At 47.0% G+C, this 22,806-nt stretch overlaps 1 protein-coding gene across 2 annotated transcripts in view; it reads right to left on the bottom strand.

Moving 5' to 3' along the window:
• The window catches only part of LOC111154813 (RH-like protein), a 36,346-nt gene extending 18,447 nt beyond the window's left edge, over window positions 1-17,899 (bottom strand). For both annotated transcript variants that reach the window (XM_022514735.1, XM_022514736.1), the window contains exons 1-4: window positions 17,749-17,899; window positions 8,904-9,090; window positions 5,118-5,268; window positions 473-623 (exon numbers count right to left, since the gene is read on the bottom strand). In XM_022514735.1, coding sequence (XP_022370443.1) covers window positions 473-623; window positions 5,118-5,268; window positions 8,904-9,090; window positions 17,749-17,899 — 640 coding nt within the window. The remainder of the gene's footprint in view (window positions 1-472; window positions 624-5,117; window positions 5,269-8,903; window positions 9,091-17,748) is intronic.
• Between the last annotated feature and the right edge of the window lie 4,907 nt (window positions 17,900-22,806).

The following is a 22,806-nucleotide window of genomic DNA, read 5'->3' as shown; positions in this document are numbered from 1 at the left end:
CACTTTGATTTGGTCTCATGGCTGGTTGTTGGGTCACCTACAGTCCAGCTCACTGCCCGATTTCCTCTTGGCCTCTCCCACAGTCTAGCTTCTGCCTTTCTGCTCTGCCTGATAACGCCTATACTACTGTTCTCTTCCCCGTGCTGTCCCTCTCTCCACAGCTGGCCTCTGCTTTCTCCAGTCGTCCAGTTCCCTCCCTTCACATGAAGACAAAAAGATGAAATTGATTTAAACTCAAGGGTAAGGAGTGGCCCATCTCCTGTGGATATTAGTGAAGAGCCTTGCCCTAGAAGGGATTGTAAATCCATCCAACACTACTTGGGGAGCTAAGTCATCACGGAGTGGCTCCAAGCACCCCAGGCAGGTTGGTAAAGAGGAAGATTTTCCCACAGAGCCACTGGAGAGCCTCCCACTCACTCCCCGGGTGGGACCCCCCCACCACCACCCCCCCACAACCCCAACTTGTCCTCACCCAGCATGGTAAACAAACTGGACCTCTTTTCTGTCTGAGTCTTCTCCTTCTCCACTCTCTCATTCAGAGACCTCGAGAGAAACCAGGCTACCATCAGCCCAAAATAGGTCGCAAACACGTGGATGTGCATCATGCTTACGTGGGCGTCCACCTGCAACAAAGCCAGCAGGGCGGTGAGCGCCAGCAGCCTTCGCGCATGCGCCAACCGCCTGTACCTTGGAGACAATTCGGAGCTTCACCTAAGCTCAGGAGGTGTGTCTTGGAATCATGGCACTGGTGTTTGGAGCTTCCCCTGCCTAGCAGTTCCCTTTCCAGAGGGGACCTAGGAGCAGCCATGTATTTATTCCAGAGAAGTTGCTGGTTGGCCTTATCGGTAGCTATTCACCGTTTTTGGCTGAGATCTATTTAGGGGAGACAAAAAGTCACACGGATGTGCACCCCCACTGCTTCCTACCTTTCAGCAGAAATTATGGAGCGATGAGGGATATAAACGTGGTGGCAGGAAGCAGCCAGACTTGTTATAATACCAAATTTGCGCCTTTAGTAAATTCTTGACATAGGCTAATTTTGCTTTATGAATATCAAAGTTAGTACCAAATAACAACTTATTGGACTATTAGCAAGTCCTGTCAACTCTGCCTTCAAAAGATATCCAGAATTGGCAGAATTGTTACCATCAGGTTTCACTGACCCCACCTTGATTTAAGCCCCACCATCACTACCCCCAAATTATTGCAGTAACCTTCTAACTGGTCTCCCCATTTCCACCCTTGTCCCTGTACAACTACTTTCCACACAGTAACCAGAGTGACCCTACCAACATCTATGTCAGTTCACGGCCATCTCTGCTCAGAATTTTCCAATGGTTCCTCTCTCGCTCAATTCAAAGTCTGTGTTCTGGCTATGACCGGTAAACCCTGTGTGACCTGCTATCCCCTAACCTCCCTGACTTCATTTCCTGCTCCACTCCTGACACACACTCCTCGCTCTTTCTCAAACCCATCGGCATGCTCCCACATCAGTCTCACTTCACTTTGGCCTTTCCAATGCCTGGAATGCAAGGTGGAGGTGTGGCCCACCAGGGGTGCAGGCAGTAAGGATATGCATTGTCTGGAGAGAATTTAAAGCAATAATAAAAGCTATTAGAAGTCTGTCTGCTTTTTATTATCACCACGCGCCAACAATTCTAAGCAGTGTGGGTGATAAAATACTCCTGGAAGAGGCAGGCCATTCCCACCCCGCTGCCCTTGACCTGCCACTGTGCTCAGACAACCACTTGGCTTGTGCACTCTTTGCCTTCATGTCTCAACTCAAAATTATTTACTAGGGGAAGCCTTCCTTGGCCACCTTATCTAACATTTTACCCCCCCCCCCAACTCTTCTTAGTCCCTTTCTCATTTTATTTTTTCCCTATGATACTTATCACTATCTAACATGTGATTGCTTATTGGCAAGCTTTCCCTCTGGAATGGAAGGTCCATCACTGTTGGATTTTTCCACTGCAGAAAAGATGCCCGGTACATAATAGGCACGGGATAAATACCTGTGAAAGGAATGAATGAATGGGAAGGATACATTCACACATTTCAGGCATACATGAAAATGAAGTTGCCTGTAGTCTTGCATTTTTCATGTTCGAGGTCCCCTCCCGGAATCCAGGAAACACACGTGGGGACGATTGACGTGGAGCCCTGAACTCATTTCTGGAGTTGCCACCACTGAAAGAGCTCTGACTGCTGTCTACTGTTGCCCCCCGAGCCTTTCCACTCAATAAACCCCGGCTGAACTGACGTCTTGAAGTGAAGCAGCCAACCCTCAAAATCAGGGTTGAACGCTCCCCTGCACCAACTAAACTAGAAAGTCAAAGCCGCAAAGAGAGGAGATAGATGGCTTTGCATCACTGCGGCCTTTTAAAGTAGGAAAACGTTTACCATGCACAGCCTGCAGCGACAGGTTCAACTCTGGGAATTTACCTCTTGCCACGTGTTCACCGCATGACCCCTCCCCCACGCTTGCTGCAGCTGATTGGACCAAAGCAGACACGTGGCGGCGTGAGCCAATCAGGTTCTTTCTTACTGGACCGTAGAACTGGGACCAGCTGATAGGGAAGAGCGTTGTTTCCCGCAGGATCTGGGAGTTAGAATCCCAGAAACGAAAGGGATGGGAGAGAACATGTTCTCCACTGAAGAGAATGCTGATGTGCACAGAAGTTAGATATAGGGAGAGGAATAGAACAAAAGATGGAGAGCTTGAACTACCTGGGATTTTAAAGACTTCTCATAAGCAATTCCAGTCCTGAGTCTGGCTGCGATTGCTGGCTGCTATTCCTGCCCGCTCTCTGCCTAAAAAAAGCTGCAGTGCAGTTTTCTTCCTTGAAACCAAGGAGTTGCAGTTAGCCCTTATGGTAAGCAGAGAGAAAAAGCAAAAAATGAAAGTATGTCTGGGTGACTCCGTGAGCCCATAGTGAAATGAATGAATGAAGGAATGAATGAAAGAATTAGTGCATGCATGCCTGAATGGAGAAGAAAAGTAAGTTCTTTCTTACAGCGGAATGCTAACTAATGGTTGTGGAGGGGAAGATGGAATTAGAAAACCTGGTTGGTTTTCTGCGCCTGGTTGGCTCAGTCCCTAGAGCATGCGACTATTGTTCTGGTAGTTGTAGGTTTGAGCCCTATGTTGGTTGTAGAGACTAATTAAAAATAACATCTTTTTCTTTCTTTTTTTTTTTTTTTTTAAAGATTTTCTTTCTTTGTTTGAGAGAGAGAGAGAGAGCATGAGCAGGGGGAGGGACGGAGAAAGAGGGAAAAGCTGACTCCCTGCTTAGTTGGGAGCCCAATGTGGGGATTTTTCCCGGGCACCCTGAGATCATGATTGAGCCAAAGTCAGATGCCTAACCAACTGAGCCACCCAGGTACCCCCCACCACCACCACCAAAAAAAAGAAAGAAAACCAATATTGACAATCATCTAATTGATTCAGGCAAAAAAACAAAAAACAACAGATGCTAAAGTCAGTGGGTGAAAGTTTGATAAGAAACAGGATTTGACAGACAATTGTCTCCCTCACACAATGCTTATTAATTACAAAGGGGAAAATAGTAACTTTACAATGGAAAAGCCTGGACATCTTAACAGGTGACCAGAATTAACATCCTCAGTAATGGGCCCAATGGACAACATGTGTCTCTTGATACATGCACTGAGAAGGACACAACATCACTTCTTCTGTGTAATTCCTGCCAAAAAATGCACACCTTCCAACTAATCATGAGGAAACAGTAGACAAACCCACATCCTACAAAATAACTGGCTTGTAACCTCAAAACACATCAAGTTCATGAAATATCAAGAAAAACAAAGAAACTTCCAGATTTAAAAAGTTTAAGGAGGCATGAGAACTGAATGCAAAGTGTGATGGACCAAAAAGATATATATATATATATACACATATGTGTGTGTATGTATATATATATATATATACATATGTGTATATATATATTGCTGTAAGAGGATATTATTGGGAAAATTGGTGAAATTTGAATAAGGTAATAATATTATGTCAATATTAATTTCCAAGGTTTGTTAATTAAATGATGATTATGTAAAAGAATGCCCTTGGTTTTGTTTTTTTTTTAAGGTTTTATTTAATCATTTGACAGAGAGAGAGGGAGAGAGAGCACAAGCAGGGGGAACGGCAGACAAAGGGAGAGGGAGAAGCAGGCTCCCCGCTGAGCAGGAATTCCCTACATGGAGCTCAATCCCAGGACCCCAGGATCATGACCCAAGTGGAATGCAGATGCCTCACCAACTGAATGACCCAGGTGCTCCAAGAATGCCCTTGTTTATAGGAAATATACACTGAAGTAGTTAGGGGTTAAAATAAAGTCATATAGACAGATGAAAAGAACCAAAAATTAGTAAATTATAAGAACTTCAAATCTAAGCTTCTAGACCATTGTTCCTTTTTTTAAAAAGATTTGACAGAGAGACATTTATTTATTTGACAGAGAGACAGTGAGAGAGGGTACACAAGCCAGAGGAGAGAGAGAAAGGGGAGAAGCAGGCTTCCCGCTGAGCAGGGAGCCTGATGCAGGGCTCAATCCCAGGATCCTGGGATCATGACCTGAGCCGAAGGCAAATGTTTAACGACTGAGCCACCCAGGCGCCCCTAGACCATTGTTCCTTTTCCCTCCCCAAATATCTCCAGCACCCTTGAAGGATGCACTGGCAGACTACACTCCTTGCTGATTATCCACCTGCCTCTTGGTCTCTAAGGATTTCAGCACCTGCCTTACCATCTTTCTCTCCATCACTCCTCCAGGTCATCATCTTGATCCATCCAACTCTCTCTCTCTGTTCCTTGACCCTGTCTCTTCTAATAACTTGCCAGCATTAGACTTCTGCCACCCATATGCCCTGTCAAACCTTAGACCTTGTCATCACGAGTGACTGCACCACCACCAGTTAAAACCATTAGGTTGCTATATTTAAACACTTAGCATAGATCACAATTTTGGAACCCCATCTGGGTCTGTCTTCATAATTTTTAAATCCCAGAAACTCCACCAAATGGAGGTAGTACCCACACCCATCCACTTCCACACCCCTCCTCCCCAAAGTCCCCTCCTCACAGCACCGTGACTCACATTGAGGTAGTGCCTGTCAATCATCATCATAGTGACAAAGACTGTCACCTCCACCAGTGCCATCAATGTCAGCTGCAACAGGTTGGTCTTCCCCAGCACGGCACCCACTGAGATGAGCACAGACATAGCACTCATGGTGGCTAGCTTAATTCTGGGGGAGAGAGAGACAGGAATGACCGAAAAGGATCCTCTCATTCATTATTCATTCATTCACTCATTCAACAACCCTGGCACTGTCTAAAAAACTAGGGACACGGTAGGAGAAGAAGGAGACAAGATTCCACCCTCATGGGAACTGATGCTGCCCCATCTGGGGTCTCCATGGGCTTCTTCCCCCATCAGGGTGGCATCAGGGCGAGAAATTGATCTTCACATACTCATTCACACTGAGGCCATTCTGAATTTCTCGTAGGAATATCATGGTCACTTACAGAGGCTGATTGTACCCTCAAGACCCCCTTCTAGTGTCTGACAACTGGGGTTCTGCCCACGGCTTCTCTTCTGTCTGCATCTCACAAAGATGCTCAATAGAGGGCGCTCTTCACCTGCTGGCCTGCCAGACATTCAGCCACCCGCCTCGGTCTCCTTGGTCATGGAAAGAGACAGTTTAGAAGTAGGACAAGCCTGCTTCCAGTCCCAGCTTTTTCACTTGAGCAACTATTTAATCTCACTGAGCCTGTTTCTTCATCTGTAAAATAGGAGTGATGATAATATTTATCTCATGGTAGTGCTGTGGGGATTAGAAGGAATATCTGTGCTTGTGTGTCCAGCTCTGTGATTGGCACAAAGAACTAATTCAGGAGTAGAAGCCCACATTATTACCACTACTGCTGATTCCTTCCTTCCCTTGACAAATGAGCTAGCTCAGTATGGGGATTTAGGAGAAAACAGTTCGTTTTCAAGGCACTTATGATCCAGCTGTGGAGATGGGGCTGACATTGTGAGTCTGTCTGCTAAGACTATCCATGATATTACATGGCTAGAGGGGTTCCGTGGAGGGAGAGAGCAGTGTGTACTGGACTCATCAGGGAGGGCTTCCTGGGGGAGGTGGCGATGAGCAGAATAATCTTGGTGGTTAAACCAACCCACTCTCTCCAGGCACCTTGCTCTGAGACCAACTCCCCTCCCTGATGCTACAACCACCACTACAAAATAATGATAATTTGTTCAGCATTATGTATAACAGACTTACAACTACACCACCTCATTTAAGTTTTAATCTTCTAAGTGGCCCTCTAGAAATGGAGGGTACCGTTCAGTACCTCTACATTACAGAAAAGGACACTGAGACTAGAAGAGGCAACTCTTTTGGCCTTAACATTAGCTAATGACAAATGTGAGGTCCAAACCCAGTCAGCCTGGATCTAAAGCTTGTGTTCTGGAGTCTGGACACAGCCTCCCCAGCATTTGCTGCCAACGTAGTACCTTGCTTAAGGCCCAAGGACTTCAGAGGGACAATCAGCAGAGGGCCAAGGGCCTGGAGAAAGAGTCTCTTAGGGATCGGGAGTTATTTAGAACAGGAGTTAGACAAAATTTCATTGGGACTGGCCACGTTATGTCTTTTGGTGAGTGTTCACTTAATTGGCAAGGGTCTAATTCAAGAGATGCGTGCTGTGGTAGGATGTCAGACCCTAGGGGCCGGTCGGCGCTGGGGAGTTGTTGAGACTGTGAAGTGCAGTGTTCAGGAGTGCAGTCTCCAATCCAGCCAGCCTAGGTTGGACACCCTTCCTGGCTGTGTGATCTTGGGCAAATTACTGAACCACTCTGTGCCTCAGTATCCTCATTTGTAAGGTGGAGGCCAGGCCTGTGAAGCTGTCATAAGGGTAAAGTGAGTTAATATGTGTCAGGCACAGTAAGAGGGTTGCTTATGGCTACTTATCCTCCAAGGGAGCCCTCCTGAACCTCTCAAAATACAGTGTTAAAAATATCACAACTTTCAGGGTTCCTTTTATTTTCATTTTGGTTCCAATAACCATTTAGGAAGTCATTACTGCAGGAGGCAAATGAAGGACAAAGCTGAGCAGGACAGGCCCCTGCCCCAAAGGGACTGGTCATCAGTGACTCAAGGCAATTCCGTGCCAAGTCAGGCAGCACAGTGTGGGTGAGGCCAAGGGAGAAGGGGAGGACCCTGTCGGGAGGCAGGCCTGGGCACCGCCCCCTGAACCAGCCAGGTCCTTGGAAAGGTCAGGAAGGAGCTCATTGTTCAAATCTGAGAAGCCAGTCCCAGTGGGGGTCACAGCTGGGAGGATCCAGGCTGTCAAGGGTGGGGCAGGGGAGCTCACTCAGGCTGCCAATGGCCTCTTCTTGTCTTCCTGGACTGAGTCAAAAACAAGTTGGCTGCTGTGGGCGAGGTACCTTAGAAGGAACAGCCCAGTTAGGCCTGCACATTAAGGGGCAAGAGGCTGAAGGTTTGTGAGACATTAAGCCAAGGCAGCAGAAAGGCCGGACCGGGGCCACCACTGTCAGAATTCTTTCAGACAGTAACCTTTGCCTCTTCCCAGCTGTTTTTTGGCTGTGGGGGTGGAGGAGTGGGTATCGAATCCCCATGGGGATTAGCTCTAAAACTTGTTAGAAGAAAAAATGTGGCGGGTTTTTTTCAGGGCCAATAGGGAACTGATTTGTCTATGGTTCATGTCATAACCACCCTGGAGGGTGTGGGAAGGGGTTTCAGATAGTAAAATGCTAAAACCATTGCCACCACTTAGCCGTGTGACCCTTGGCAAATGCTTTATGTTCTCTGAGCCTCTACTTCCTTGCCTGTCCACTAGTCAGACCCCTACTGGAAGCGTTAAACAAAATAATGTTTGTGCACTGCCTGGCACTGTGCCTGGCTTGTGGGGAGATGGTCAACAGCAGTGCCCAGAGGTTTAGCAGGTTTCAGAGGGATGGATGGAGTGACCTGGAGAGGTGACCGTTCCCCCAGATGCCTAAGATGGGATTTACCATCATCTGGGCAGGACAGAGATTCGGAGTTGGATAAGAGCAAAAACACTGTACAAGGTAACTTTTACCGAGTTTCTCCTGTCAAATGCCAATGCTTTTTTATTATTTTTTAAAAATTTTTTGTCTTTTTTTTTTTTTTTTTTTTAGGTAGGTTCCATGCCCAACATGCGGCTTGAACTCACACCCCTGAGATCAAGGACTGCACACTCTACCAACTCAGCCAGCCAGGTGCCCCATGCTAATGCCTTTTTTAAAAAAAAGTGTACAGCTTGATGGATATAGATATCTATCCCCTTGTGTAACCATTACCGAGGATAACACAGAGAACATTTACTGTGCCTCATAAGGTTCTTTTGTGCTCCTTCCTAATCAATAGCCATCACCTTCCACTAGCAACATGGTTAATGTTATTAGTTTTTAGAATTTCATATGTATGCATTTAAATGGATCAAAGGTCATTTAAAGGCATGGCTATTTCTTGTTCACTGACATTTGAGGACTAAGAGTACTTCTTTGTTTTCAAGAGACTGTGACATTTCTATTTCTTTTCTGTAATCTCTATTAATTTTTCTTTGAACCCATATTGCTTGTGTAACTTTATAATATCATACTCAATAATAAAGAAAGAACTTAGAGAGGGCTGGAGATCGGGGCCCAGGGTTGTCAGATAAAATATAGGATTCCCAATGCAATTTGAATTTTAGATAAACAGTGAATAATTTGTTAGCAGATATCCTCAATATTGCATGGTTTCGAGGGGACTTCCCAGCTCTTCTAGAACCAGCCCTCTTGGGGCCCATACCCTCAAGGACCCAAGAGATGATATAGCTGTCATCTGGTTACCTGGACAGTTTGATGACCACCTTGTTCTGGAAGTGCTGATCCAAGAAGCCATCCATCAAGACTGCCCACTGCACCCCTAGGGCCAGCAAAAAGAGGTTGAAGGCCACGCTGCTCCAGCCATATCTCCGCAAAGACAAGTTGAGGAAGCCAAAGCCAAGGGCCGCCATGATGGTCACATCCTGGAAGACTGCCCAGGAGCAAATATGGAGAAGGAGCAAGAGAAGCAGACAAGATAGAAAGTTAGAAATCAGAAATCAGAATTTATAGAGCTTACAGAATTAGAATTTACATACATTCTGTAGGAATTTACGGGACGGCAGCTGGAAGGGATCATTAAAGAGTGCTTGGGCAAGTTAGTTTGCGTCTATGAGCCTGAGTCTTCTCATCTGAATAATGGGGGCAGTGCATACCAGGCAGGGTTGAGGTAAGGATACAATGAGCTAATGCCGGTGAAACACAAAGGCAGGGCCTGGCCCATAGTGAGTGTTCAGTAATTGTGGCAATTACCGTTATCATCAAACTTAACAATACGAACATGGATAAAACATCTGAAGCAGTGCTTGGCACACAGTTGACATCAAGTAAATATTATCACTGTGGCTCTTGGGGAGCAGATTTTAACCTGATCGTGTGCATGAGAAAGTAAGATTATGGAAGCCGATGACTCAGCCCAGAAAAGAGGGGCAGAAGGAGACTCAGAGGTTCTTTGGTAAGAACCAAATTACCTTTGCAGAAAGCAGTTCTCTCCCTTTGTCCCTTGCTGAGGGGGATCCAGTGGGCCGGCAGAAAGCACCAGGGCCATCTGAGGGACCCTCCCCTTTTCCAGCCTTGGACCCTGTTCAGGGGCTGCTTCGGCAGGTGAGTGCGAGAGACCTGCCTAACAGCCGGGAGAGGTCGTGCGAAAGGGAAAAGGTAGATGCTTTAATTCAATTCCAAGTTTGAAAAATGGGTAGCGGCTTGACAAACTTGGGTTTGAAATCAGGAATCTGGAACTTTCTAGATGTGTGGCTTCATCTAGTTATTTAAAGTCTCTGAACTAAAGCCTATATTTATTAAGTGTTTCCCGTGTAGCAACACTGTTGTTGTTGTTTTTTAAAGTAATCTCTACGCCCAATGCGAGGCTTGAACTCACCACCCTGAGATCAAGAGTCACGTGCTTTCCAGCCAGCGGCCCCTGCCCCACCCCCACCCTGGTTTTAATCACATCATACAGACCAGCCTGCTTCCTTCTCCCAGCCACCCTTCAAGGTCGGTGCTATTATCACCATTTCACAGATGTGAAAACTGAGCCACAGAGGAGTTAAGTAACCTGCCCAAACTCTCCCAGCCAGATTAAAACCCAGAGGATCTGCTCCGAAGCCTGTGCCTTTACCTACACTATCTGTTCTTTGTCTTCTCTCTGTTGAATGGGAAAAATAATCACACTCTTCGTCTGGGGGCCAGAATTCAATGATTACAATGCACCCAATTGCTCACTGTTTTAGCAACAAACACCAACTATTTCCCATGTACAGCTGCCTGGAGAGAGAACTTGATAGAATTTGTCCCCCCATGGGTTATTATCTCTGAGTTTGGGAGGGTTTTCCTTGTTTTTTTCTTGATGTTTAAATTTTCTACAACCAGCATGCAGACAATAAAAACAAACAAAACAAAACACACACACAGATGAAAAACCGCATACTTCAAGTTTAGACAATTCTGTTTGATCCCAGCTCTATCCTTCCCTGTTAGGTTAAACCATATTAAAATTGCCAACATTTGACCATTTTTGACCTACAAAAATGGCACTTTACATGCTTCAACCTCATAGCTGCGTGGCCCTGTAGGTAGCTTACTTTCTTCATCCGCTAAATAAGGGCAATTATGCCCCCCTCAGAGGGAGCTGAGAGCTGAAGGAGGTGATGTTTTGTTCCAGGGCTTGGCATAGCACCTGGTGCAAGGAGGATGCTCAGGAAATGGTGGCTGTCCCCCCTCCCGCCACCACCATCCACACCATCACAGTAATAAGAACCCACCTGGTCTCCACTGGCTTCCAGCCCTGGCTCTGATAATGACAAGGAAACACTCATTTCCAGAACTTTTCAAAGTCTCAGAAAGCCCCTTCAAGTCATGTTTAAATTTACCTTCACTGAGAAATGCACAGGGTCTTGTGTGTGAGACATGGGTGGAGACTGACGCTCCCCAAACCGTCTGGTCACACCAGGACCTCCTGAGGTGGTCCTGAGAACCCTCACCCCTGAGGACCTCCAAAGGTCCTGGGAACTTGGGGAGTGGGTGAGAAACAGCATTGATTCCACTTCTTGCCCCTTCTTCTGTGCCGTGGGGGAGAGGGAGGTGCAGGCAATGTTTCTGTCTCCTGCTTACATCCTCTTAAGAGTGGGGGTGACAGGACATGTTTTGTATAGGGAGTTCCTCTTGGGATTGCTCAGATTCCTTCAGGAGCCAAGCAGGAAACTCTGTGTATGAAAGGCGCAATGCATATTTGGGAGCGGTAAGGCCCGTGGCCAACTAGAGACTGCACACCCAGCCATCTTGTATTAAGTCCTGCTGTTAAAGCAAACACATCTGCCCAACAGCAGCAACGCCGTATGCGTGGGGTCCGCCACATGTGTGGGGCAACACTTTCATTTTCCTCCCATTTCACAGAAGCAGACCAGAGAGAGCCTGTGACTTCCTCAAGACCACACAGCATGCTAGGAGCAGAGCCATGCTCTGAACTCCAGGTACAGTGCTCTTGTTTGCCCCCGAGGGACCCCATGCAGGTCCCCTCCCCTCTTGGGGCTTCAATTTCTCTCTTTGTAAACATGGGAGTGCCTTGGTACTCTCCATGGCCTTCACAGCTCTGGCATATTCTGAGGAGAGAATCAATGGGTGGGGGGAAGAGGGTAACCAGGATAGGGCAGAGGTGGGGCCCTAAAGATTAGAGAGTCCGAGGACCTGGGCTGGGGGATTTATCAGGCACAGCTGCCATCCCTGTCGCTGCTGCCGGGCGTAGGAGCTCAGGGCCTTCCTCCCCAAGGCCCCACACTGTCCCTGAGGGAGGAGCTGTACTCCACCTGCGGGACGAAGTCAGGGGCAGTTTCTGGGAGCTATTGACAGACAGAGCCCATTCACCCCAAATGGGTGAGTCAATAACATGAGATTTCAGGCCTCTCTTTACTCTCTGTACCCTTCCACTCCCTCACTCAGCCTCCCAGAGCTCTAGCACCGCCCCCCCCCCGACTCCTCCTCAGTCTCAGCACGGGAGCCCCACTTCAGGGCTGGGTCCCAGCTCAGGGCATCCCCAGTGGTGCAAGCCTCCCCTCTCAGATTCTGCGCTGCACCCCAGATCAGCTGCTGGGCTGATAGGCACATGGACTCTAAGGTGTTGGCTGGTGATAAGGTGTGGAAGTGCTACGGGGCCCCAAAGAGCGGGTCCCAGAGGGGAATACTACGGTTGAAGACAGTCGTTCAGGAGAATGTTATGGAAGCCCCATGACTTGCAGGAAGAGTCTAAGCTGAGGGCCTGGTGGTGTGAGAGGAGGCGATGATGACCAGCATTGTAGGAGCAGGCACGAGTATGGTGCCCTCCACACACCAGGCACCATTCTAGAAGCCTTCTGGCTTTCACCTACTACAGCTTCATGCAGTAGGTACTATTTATTACCCACCTCTTACAGGGAGGAAAGGGAGGCCCAGAGAGGCGCTGTAACTAGCCCAGGTCACACAGCTAGCACATGGTGAGCGATCGGAATGCAGACCATCTGGGTTTAACCACGATGCGTCATGCCTCCCCACATAGCACACGGGTATAACAGTGAAGACTCCAAGTCAGGTTGTCAGGGCTCAGAGCCTGCCTCTACCTCTGTGTCCCAGCTTCCTAATCTGTAAAATGGGTATGAAACAATGGCATCTGCTCAGAGGATTGCTGTGAATACTTTCACTGGCTCATGCATATCACTTAGTCTGGCACTGGATACGCAGAGTTAGTCACTATTATACTGTGCCTGCCACTTGTTGGTTATATGACTTTGGGCAAGACTGCTCCCCCCTCCTCTGGCCTAGCTGCCCCTGTGGTTCTAGTTCTGTGTTTCCACCCACCTCTGCTCCTTCCTCTGGCCTGTAGACACTTAAGCACCAACAACTCGGAAGCCAGAACCAGCTTCTGGCCCTTAGGGTCTAGGCTCAACTTCCACACTCTTCTATCCACAGCTGACTGGGAAGACCTCTGCTGCCCCAAACTGGGACCATCCATAGAGCCCTAGGCTGACTTCTGTTTCCCAGTGGCCTCTACTCCCACTCTACCTTCACCCCTACAGTATCCTGGAATAGGAAAAAAGATGTCCCAGTCAAGGGGGCAGCCAAGGCTAAGATGTGGAACATTGTAGGATTTGGGGGTACTGTGTTTACGTGTCAGTGGAAAAGCCCCTCTTGTCTTTTGGTAGCTCTCCTCCCTTTGGGGAGCAGAGGGAAGGGGGACCTGGGTAGTATCCACAGTGCAAGGTCCAGTATGTTTCCCCAATGTGGCAGTCCAAGAGCAGGCTCTGTGTGTAGATGGTTATAGTAATGGCTCCCAGTGAATCATGCCTTCCAGTATAGACCTCTCCCTCCTAGGTTGGGCCTTGTGATTTGCTTGGGTCAATGCAACATTAGTCAACATGTGACAGAGTTTTGAAAAGCACCCACTCATGAGGGCTTATCCTCTTTTACTGCTATAACTCTTCTGCTGAAGCATTTAATCACGATCATGAGCAAACTAAATGGTTGCTTTTTTCAACCATTAAGTTTGGGTGTGATTTGTTACGCAGCAATAGCTAGCTGCTGCACTCTACTTCTCCTAAGCATCTCGTAAGTCACCTCAACCCGAAGCCCAGAATGAATATATCATTGTTCATTTACTGTCCAACCTGTTCATCCACTTCTGCTTCTGTTCTCAGGAACTAGCTCTTCCATATACCAAAGCACATGTCTGAAGCCATCCTTAAACCCCTTCTTCACATCCATCAGGTACAACTCTTTTGATCTCCTAGATGTCTCTTGAATATTTTGATACCTTGCCTTTTCGGTATCCCTCCTCATTTGGCCTCATCACTGGCTGTGCAGACCAGTGGTCATCAGCGTAGGGAGCACACACCTCAGAAGGTGCTCCAGACAATCCCCAGGGGCTCCTGGAAGAAGATACGAGTCCTTCCAGTTTTTATAAAACTATAAGAAATTGAAGTCTATTCATAGTGAGAATGAATACTCTTAATCTGTCCTTATGTGTGCTCATTCATTCAAACCTTCCAACAATAAATTGAAAAAGTACTGTTGTCGCGTGACCCAGGTTGAAATAGAGGCCAAGGGAGATGGAATAATTTGCCCAAGGTCTCGCAGCTAAGGGGCAGAGGCAGAAGTTAAATCAGTCTGGCTCCCACGTTTCTCAAACTCTTGTGTGGGTAAGAATTGCTTAGAGGGCTTGGTAAAACACGGTGTGCTGGGGCCCACCCTGAACATTTCTGATCAGGAGATATGGATCAGGGCCCAGGAATCTGCATTTCTAACACATTCTTGAGCTGTTAGTGACTGAGGGGGGTAGTCTGGGGACCACACTCTGGGAATCACTGATCTGGGCTATCCTACCTCCAGAGGGCCTTGATGAAGTTTGCAGCTCTGTAAGTATTTAAGACCCACACTGACCCAGGAGCCTTCCCTGCTCGCTTAGGATGTCAGACAGTTTCTAGTCTCCTAGCTTTGGAAGGGGTCCCGAGGGAATGTTGGGCCCCCAGGGAAGAGGGTGATGTGTTTCTCTATATTCATCAGGTTGCAATGAATGGCAGGGTTTTGTTTGGCTTTTTGTTTTAAATTTGATTTTTTATTATGGAAAACATTAAGCATATTCAAAAACAGAGTTGCATGGTGAATGTCATGTACCCATTCCCAGCTTTGATGACTGTCACACAGGGCCGATCTGGTTTTTATTATCTTTTCCACTTCTTTCCTTTTTTTTTTTTTTCTTTCTGGCATAAAGCAAGCCCGGGCCATTGCTTCATTTCAATACACCTCTCTAAGCAGATAGGGTCTTTAAAAAAAGCCCCACCATGCTATTATCAGACTTAACAAAACTAACAACAATTCCTGTATACCATACGGGATGCATGCTGATTGCCTCAAAAATGTCTTTTTGGAATTGGCTGCTTTGAATAACATTGAGTTCACATTGACTGGATTAGATCAAGTGAATTGACACATTAGGCAACCTAGTTTTAGCTCAACTAACCTTCACATAATGGACTAACAACACCTGCCTAAAACCACAGAATGAAGACAAAACCATAATGGCAGCCAAGTGTATGAAAAAAAGGGCAGAGCGATGTTTCTTGTGCAAACCCTTCATCCGTCACATTCAAGGTTAAAAAAAGTCAGTCTAATTAGATCTGACAAGAAGTCAAAAAGGAGAATTTGCAGTTATCAAGAAGACTCTAGGAATGGATTTACAGCCACTCTCAGTAACGGGAACAACGGACCTTGCCTTGAGATTGACTGGTGCCATCAATCATCAGTAATTTGAAAACATTGTATATTTCATTCAACCTCTTCCAAATTTTCTAATTTGTGTGTATTCTTACGATGTACAAAACATATTCATGCAGCAGTCTTGGGTGATGACATGTAAGTATGGTACATGCTTGAAAGATGGTGTGCATCATCAGAAGTATTTGAAGCCCTCTGGTCCATACTACACACAAGCCACATGCTGGTCTCCCACCTCAAGTCATGGCCCTTTCCCTTACCACCCCCCATTAGCCCTGGAATGGCTTTCTCCATAACCTGAACCCAAACTCACCACACCCCTGCTTCCTATCAGCTCAGCAGCAAGATGGTCAAGCTCCTTACTCAACCCAGTGGGTCCACGATGCCCTACTGCCTTTTTTGGGCTCCAATGTTGCAGTGTTAAGCCCTAACCTAGTCCGCTCCAAGGAGTGCACACACCAACTCTTGCTGTCCTCTCACTCTGGATGATGATCCATTTTCACATGGTTAACTCCTACCAAGCCTCCAAGACATGGCTGGTCAGTTACTTCCTTCTAGAAGCCTTCCCTGACACCATCAACTCCTCTGCCTGGGTTGTGAGCTCTTCTCTGTGCTTCCATGTAAAGTGAGTGTCCGAAGACACTTTCTTTCTTTCTTTCTTTCTTTCTTTCTTTCTTTCTTTCTTTCTTTCTTTCTTTCTTTCTTTTAAGATTTTAAATTTTTATTTATTTGAGAGAGACAGAGGGACAGACAGAGCACAAGTAGAAGAGAGACAGAGGGAGAGGGAGAAGCAGACTCCCCGCTGAGCAGGGAGCCCAAAGCGGGGCTCGATACCAGGACCTGAAGATCATGACCTGAGCCGTAGGCAGATGCTCAACCATCTGAGGCACCCAGGTGCCCTGAGGACACTTTATTTCTGTGTTAGCGGCAGAGCAGAGGGGATGAAGAACGTGCACCCTGGTGCCAACATACAGAGTTGAAATACTGGCTCCTACTCCCACTGGTTATGTGAAAAGTGACTCAAGCTCACTGGAAAATGGGGCAGTGAAGCATAATGGTTAAAGGCATGGAAACTAAAACCAGGCTGTGCAAATTTCAATTTGCTGTGCTGTCCTAGTTGAGTGACTTTGTGCAAATTATTCAACGTCCATGTTCCTCATTTCCTTATATGAAAAACAGAGATCATAATCGTACTGCCTCATGGGATTGTTGTCAGGGTTCAATCTAAAGCATTGAAACTGTGCCTGGTACATAGTAAGAGTTCAATAAATATTAACTGATTAGCCCATGTCTAGATCCCCCACTGGTTGTAATACAGGGTTGAATGAATACATGCGTGAATGAATGGCATGCATTGAATTACATTGTGTTGGACTGGAAAGAATGAAAGTGAAGTGAAATGAACTTCAATTTGCCTCAGCCTTGTTGGTCAGGCGCTAAGGGCCCCTCTCTGGGTCGGCTACTGAGCTGGTGCAGAGGCTTCTCTCCCCAGGTCACCTCTTTGTCCTGCTTACTGCTGCAGAGAGCCCAGCGAGGCTTTTCCTCTGCTTCCAGCTAACTAGCCAGTTAATGTCACTCAGGAAGAAGTGGGCACTCAACCAGACTAGGGCTTCAGCTTTGTCTCAGGGAGGACACTCAACAAGGCCCATCCATTATCATAGATAAGAGATTGGCTCAGTGAGATGCTTGAAACGCATCTCGGTTTTTTTTTTTTTTTAAAGCAAAAGCCACACCACTGGGAATATATGTCTTGTTTACCGTTGTTCTCATCACAGTCTGTGAAGATTTTTAGCTGCATATAAAATCACAACCATCCTACACTCCTCTTCAGCCATACCTTATGGCCCTGGATTTGCAGACAGAATGTAGACTTCCCAGCCAATGAGTGAGAAGGAGAAGCCTGGGGATGGGGAAGGGGCAACAGAGTCATGCTACCAAAAGGAGGGTGGTACAGAAATGAGCAAGAGACACCAAAAAAAAGGAAACAAAAACTAAAAGCCGAACAATGTGAAATTTTTTGCTGCTCGGGAGAAAGGGGAGGAAGGGACAGAAAAGCAGAGACTTACGAAGACCACTGGCAAAGGAAATTCTAGAAAAACAGAATAGGAGACCCCTCACTGCCCTGACAAATCAAGGAAGGCTTCATGGAAGAGAAGATGTCCACGCTGGTCCTTAAAGGGGGAGCCTAAGTTGTTGGCTGGTCTCCGCGCAACCTATAGGAGAAGGTGTGGGAACCCATTTATTCGGAGACTTTGTGGAGAGGAACATGTAGGCCCCTGGAGGACCACGGATCTTCTCACTTCCCCTGTTCCTGCTATTTGCCTCTGTGACCACCTCCCCTCTGGACACTCACCTCGAAAAGTCCTCATGAGCTGCTTCGGCGGATCCTGTGACAAAGTGTCATAGGAGGTGAAAAAGAAGAAGATGACAACGAGAGCCGCCTCGAGCATTAGGGTCCATGGGGGCAGGCAGCGCCGCATAGACGGTGGGTACTTAGAGCCCATCCTGTGTCCGTGTCCGTGTGGCACCTGCACCCGCTCCAGGCATCACCCCTCTGCCCCCACCCCCACTCCAGGGAGCGATACCGGAGATACCCGCCAAAAACCTTATCTCCGGCCGCAAGGCTGGCTTTGTTGGCCTGTTGAGGGAGTTAAGACAGAAGCAGAGGGACTATGACGGGCAGGGGAAGAAATGCATTTATTCCAACGCGACCCCATTCATCGAATCACTCACTTATTTGTTCATTCAACAAGCAGTTGCTACATTCCTACTCTAGGGCAGGCACTGTGTGCGGTTTCCAAGAGGGCGTCCATTTACTGGGCACCCACACAAGAGAACCCTCCTTTGCTTGTGACTTCAGTTTAACCTCCCCATCTCCTTACAAGGTGGAGAGTGGATCAGCACTCCTAATTTACAAATGGGGAAACGAAACCTCAGGGGGAGCTTTGGATTGAACAAAATTTCTCTTTTAAAACCTTATCCAGTGAGCTCTTAGTAAGAATGTATCGAATGAGAATGAATGAAGTGAAAGCAAAGAAAAACACTAAGCCCTGAGGAAGATCCAGACAGAACCTCTGGGGAGCTAACTCTGCAGAGTTACATGGTTGGAATTATTTATACTTGGATCTGTATTTAAATCTACTTGTTTGTAAATCTTTTAAGGGTAGGTGGGGGAGAAGAAAGGAGGCTTGGGTCCAGCTCTAGTAAAAACCTGCCCAAGCCCTAGGCTGTAGTTGTCTCCAACTCTGGTCACCTCTTCACAAAGCAGCCCAGGACTCTGCCTGGGGCATATGTACTTACAGTATCTGAGGCGGGTCACCAGCTTCAGGACCCCTGTCCCAAAGCAGGGGGCAGGCAGTCCCCTGAAATGCGCTTTAGGGTGCCTGGGATCCAGTTCTGACCCTGCAGCTAACTTTTGTAGCCCCCATCCATGTGCCTAGCAGATGGTCTGATCTATAATAAGCATAAAGAAAGAAAGGGAGGGAGGGAGAAAGGAAGGGAAGGATTGAAATTTTCTTACCTTCTACACTGGCCTCAGCTTCTGGCCTTTGAGTGTAGACTGAATTTATGGAGCCTCAAGTAATAAAACCAGACTAGGAATTGCAGGGAGGCAGATTTTGGCCCACCATGGGTGGATTCTTTATTGACCATTACGGCTGTCCGGAGAAACAGGCTATTCCTGCGGTAGTGAGCACCCTGTCCCTAGAGGAATGCAAACAGAAGCTGATGGTTACATGTCAGCGAAGTCTTGGAAGTGATTCATATGCAGTGTGCAAGAGATTTTAATCACCCAGAAGAATCTTGTCATTCTGTTTTTAGATGAAGAAACTCACACCAGAAGGTCATACCCAAGGTAATACAGTCAGCTGACATCACTCTTTTCTTGCTTAGTGCAGCTTTATTTGCAGAAGGAAAAAAAATTGAAAGTAACCTAAATGTCCAGTAGTAGGGGACTGGCAAATAAGCTACAGGACACACATCATGGTCCTGAACATACGTGGAAAATCCAGAGGAAAATGCTTTTCACGTTCATCAAAAGTGACACAGAGAATATACTATTGGGTGGAAAAGCGAGTTATGGTACAGTGTGTACAATATGTTCCCACTTTTGTAAAAAATAACAATATTAAACCATATGTTAGTGCATGCATGGGGGAAAAATGGCTGCAAACCACCCACACCAGTTCCTTTTGCTCTAGATGTTTCCTGGAGCTAACACTCACCAAGTACTTACCCTTGGTAGGTACTGTTCTGGGCACATGTATGAACCCAGTTAAACCCTGGGAGGGGGGTCCTATTAGCCTTATACTATAAAGGTCCAGAAGGGTCATGTGACTTGTTCAAGGTGACAGGACTAGTAAGTAGGAGAACTGGGATTTAACCCAGACCCAAAGCCCAGATTGAGCAACTGGACGTTTAGCCATGTAACTGTGGCCCAGACGACTTCTAAGTCCTCTTCAAAATCTAGGAACATGGGATTCCCAGTCCTCTGCCCCCCTCAACAGTAGCAATAGACAGAAGGTAGCCTGACCCCTAGAGATTAGAGATAGAAGTTTCCATTCCCTCATGGTCACCCCATGATTCTGATTTCTGGCCCTCAGCACTTCCTGTGAACTGGGTTTCCATAAGGAGGGGGCTCCCCTGTGTGGGGGATAAACAAACATGACCTTAGTTGGTGGGTCCTGTACCAGCACCTTGTAAACCAGGCAGCTGGACTCACCTGCCCAGGGACACCAAAGGTCAGCCAGATGAACATGAAGATTTTCAGTCACTGCTGGCCCCTGTGCCTGGAGCCCCCCTGATGGTTGTGTTTATTCTCTGGCCAGCAGAGTGTGGGTGGCAGCTGGTTCCACACCCCTGGAAACCCCTATGCAGACTGCTCCTGCCCCAGTCAGGGACTGATGGCTTGACAAGAGGGCCAAGCTCCTTGCCAAACAGGCTTTCTTTAATAAAGGGAGGTGTCCCCCTCAGTTGGCCTCTCCCAACAGATTTGTCCAAAGGGGAATGTTCTCTCTTCCCCTCCGACTCTTGCAAAAGGTCCCTGTTTTCAGACTCCGGCTCCAGACATTCTGTCTCCAAATCCTCATGGCAGCTCACCGGGTACAAGAAAGCACAGGGGATGGAGGGCAGATATGTCGCAAAACAAATATAGTTAAATGTTCATTGTCAAATCTAGGTGGGAGGTAAATGGCTTTTCACTGTATCATTCTTCCAACTTCTTTGGCTTCTGTTAGAAACTTTTCATAACAAAATATTGGGGAAAGCGCTTTGTGCACCTGCTGCTCCCTCTGCCCGAAAGCCTCCTCCTGTCAGACGACCACCCCCGCACTCTCCATCTCCCAGCCAAGCACTGAAAGAACAGGGATTTTTTTTTAAAGATTTTATTTATTTATTTGACAGAGAGAGATCACAAGTAGATAGAGAGGCAAGCAGAGAGAGAGAGAGGGCAGCAGGCTCCCTGCTGAGCAGAGAGCCCGATGCAGGACTCGATCCTGGGACCCTGAGATCATGACCTGAGCCGAAGGCAGCGGCTTAACCCACTGAGCCACCCAGCAGCCCCAGAACAGGGATTTTTATTGTTGTATCTCAATACCTAGTGCTCTGTCCTAATAGGTGATCAATAAATATTTGGTTTTTCAAAAAGATTTTCTTTATTTATTTGAGAGAGAGAGAGAGAGAGAAAGCACACAGAGGGAGAGGGAGAAGCAGATGCCCCGCTTGAGCCAGAGCCTGAGGCGGGGCTCGAACCCAGGACCCATGAGATCATGACCTGAGCCTAAGGCAGATGCTTAACCAATGGAGCCACCCAGACTCCCCTAAATATTTGTTGAATAAATAACAACTGCCATTTTTGGAATGCCAAGCACTGGACCAAGCATTTTGCATACATTATTCCATCTACTTTTCCCCTCAAGCCTGTGAGAACAGGCACAGTCATCCCGTCTTACAGATGGGGAAGCTGCTGCTCAGAGAGGTGATGTGAGTGCTCAACGTCACACAGCTCATAAATGCTAGGGGTGGGACCCAACCCACCTCCATCTACACCAACCGCTTATGCTGTCAACTACTTTGCAATTCTGCCTTTCATTTAGTAAACCACTCACAGTCTCAATTTCCTTATGAGTCAAATAAGGTGACCTGCTCTACTTTCCTCACAGAGTTCTCACAAACCTGGGAAGAGTAAGCCTGAGTGGTGGCTGGGTTATAGAAAGGAAGGTGGGCAAGTGGTACCATGCCTGTGGCATTCTGATCTAAGAGACCAGTTTCCTCCAGGTATGACGAATCAAGTCTGAGAGACTGCGGAATTCACATGTAATCATGCATTTTCTGTAAAAACAGGACTCCATCAGCATACTCACCGTGTCATCCTCATCTGAGTCAAACATTGTAAAGCTCGGTTATGGGCAGTGAGCAAGCACGTAGGGAGGTCCTCCATTCCCTCTACCAAGGGTGTGTGATCCTGCTCTGGGCCTGCCTGGTTAAAGTGTGGCTCAATCATTCATTCACTCAATATGAGCTTCGGAGTCAGGCAATTTGCATTTAAATCCTGACTCCACAAATTATTAGCTGTGTGAACTTGGGCGGGATGATCAATATCTCTGTTTCCTCATTTTTTTTAAAGGTTTTATTTATTTATTTGACAGAGATCACAAGTAGGCAGAGAGGCAAGCAGAGAGAGGAGGAAGCAGGCTCCCTGCTGAGCAGAGAGCCCGATGCGGGCCTCAATCCCAAGACCCTGAGATCATGACCTGAGCCAAAGGCAGAGGCTTAACCCACTGAGCCACCCAGGTGCCCTGTTTCCTCATCTTTAAAGTAGAGAAAATCAGTGTCAATCTCATAGGGTGGTTGTGAAGATTTTTTTTTAAAGGTTTGTTTATTCGAGAGAGAGTGCGCGCATGCGACGGGGGGGAGGGGCAGACAGGGAGAATCTTCAAGTAGACTCCTCACAGGTGTGGAGCTTAATGTGGGGCTTGATCCCATGACCCAGAAGATCATGATCTGAGTTGAAACCAAGAGCCGGACGCCTAACCGGCTGAGCCACCCAGGGAACCCCAGTCATGAAGAGTATGTGAGGAAGAGCGTGTTCGTGTCAGATGTGTAGAAAATCTTCCATAAATGTTCGTAATTATTATAATTGCACAGGGTTGGCATATTTACTGTAGAAAACTCTGAAAATGCAGACATGCAAAAAGTTTACATAAAGCACCCATGATTTCAACATCTCCAAAAACCAGTTCTACTTCTTTTTGTATATTTTTCAGATTTTTTTTTCTATTCATGTGAATTTATGCCTTGTTTTCTCCCCTACAAAAATGGGATTATACAGCACATACTGTTGGGTAATTGCTTTTTCCATGAACAGTATATCATAAATCATTTCCAAGCCAGGACAATCTTTCTACTACACTCT

Source organism: Enhydra lutris, unplaced genomic scaffold, assembly GCF_002288905.1.
Source record: "Enhydra lutris kenyoni isolate GAN:26980312 unplaced genomic scaffold, ASM228890v2 scaffoldscaffold38, whole genome shotgun sequence".
Lineage (NCBI taxonomy): Eukaryota > Metazoa > Chordata > Mammalia > Carnivora > Mustelidae > Enhydra > Enhydra lutris.
The sequence above is the reverse complement of the archived record's forward strand: the minus strand, read 5'-3'. Positions and strand labels throughout refer to the sequence as shown.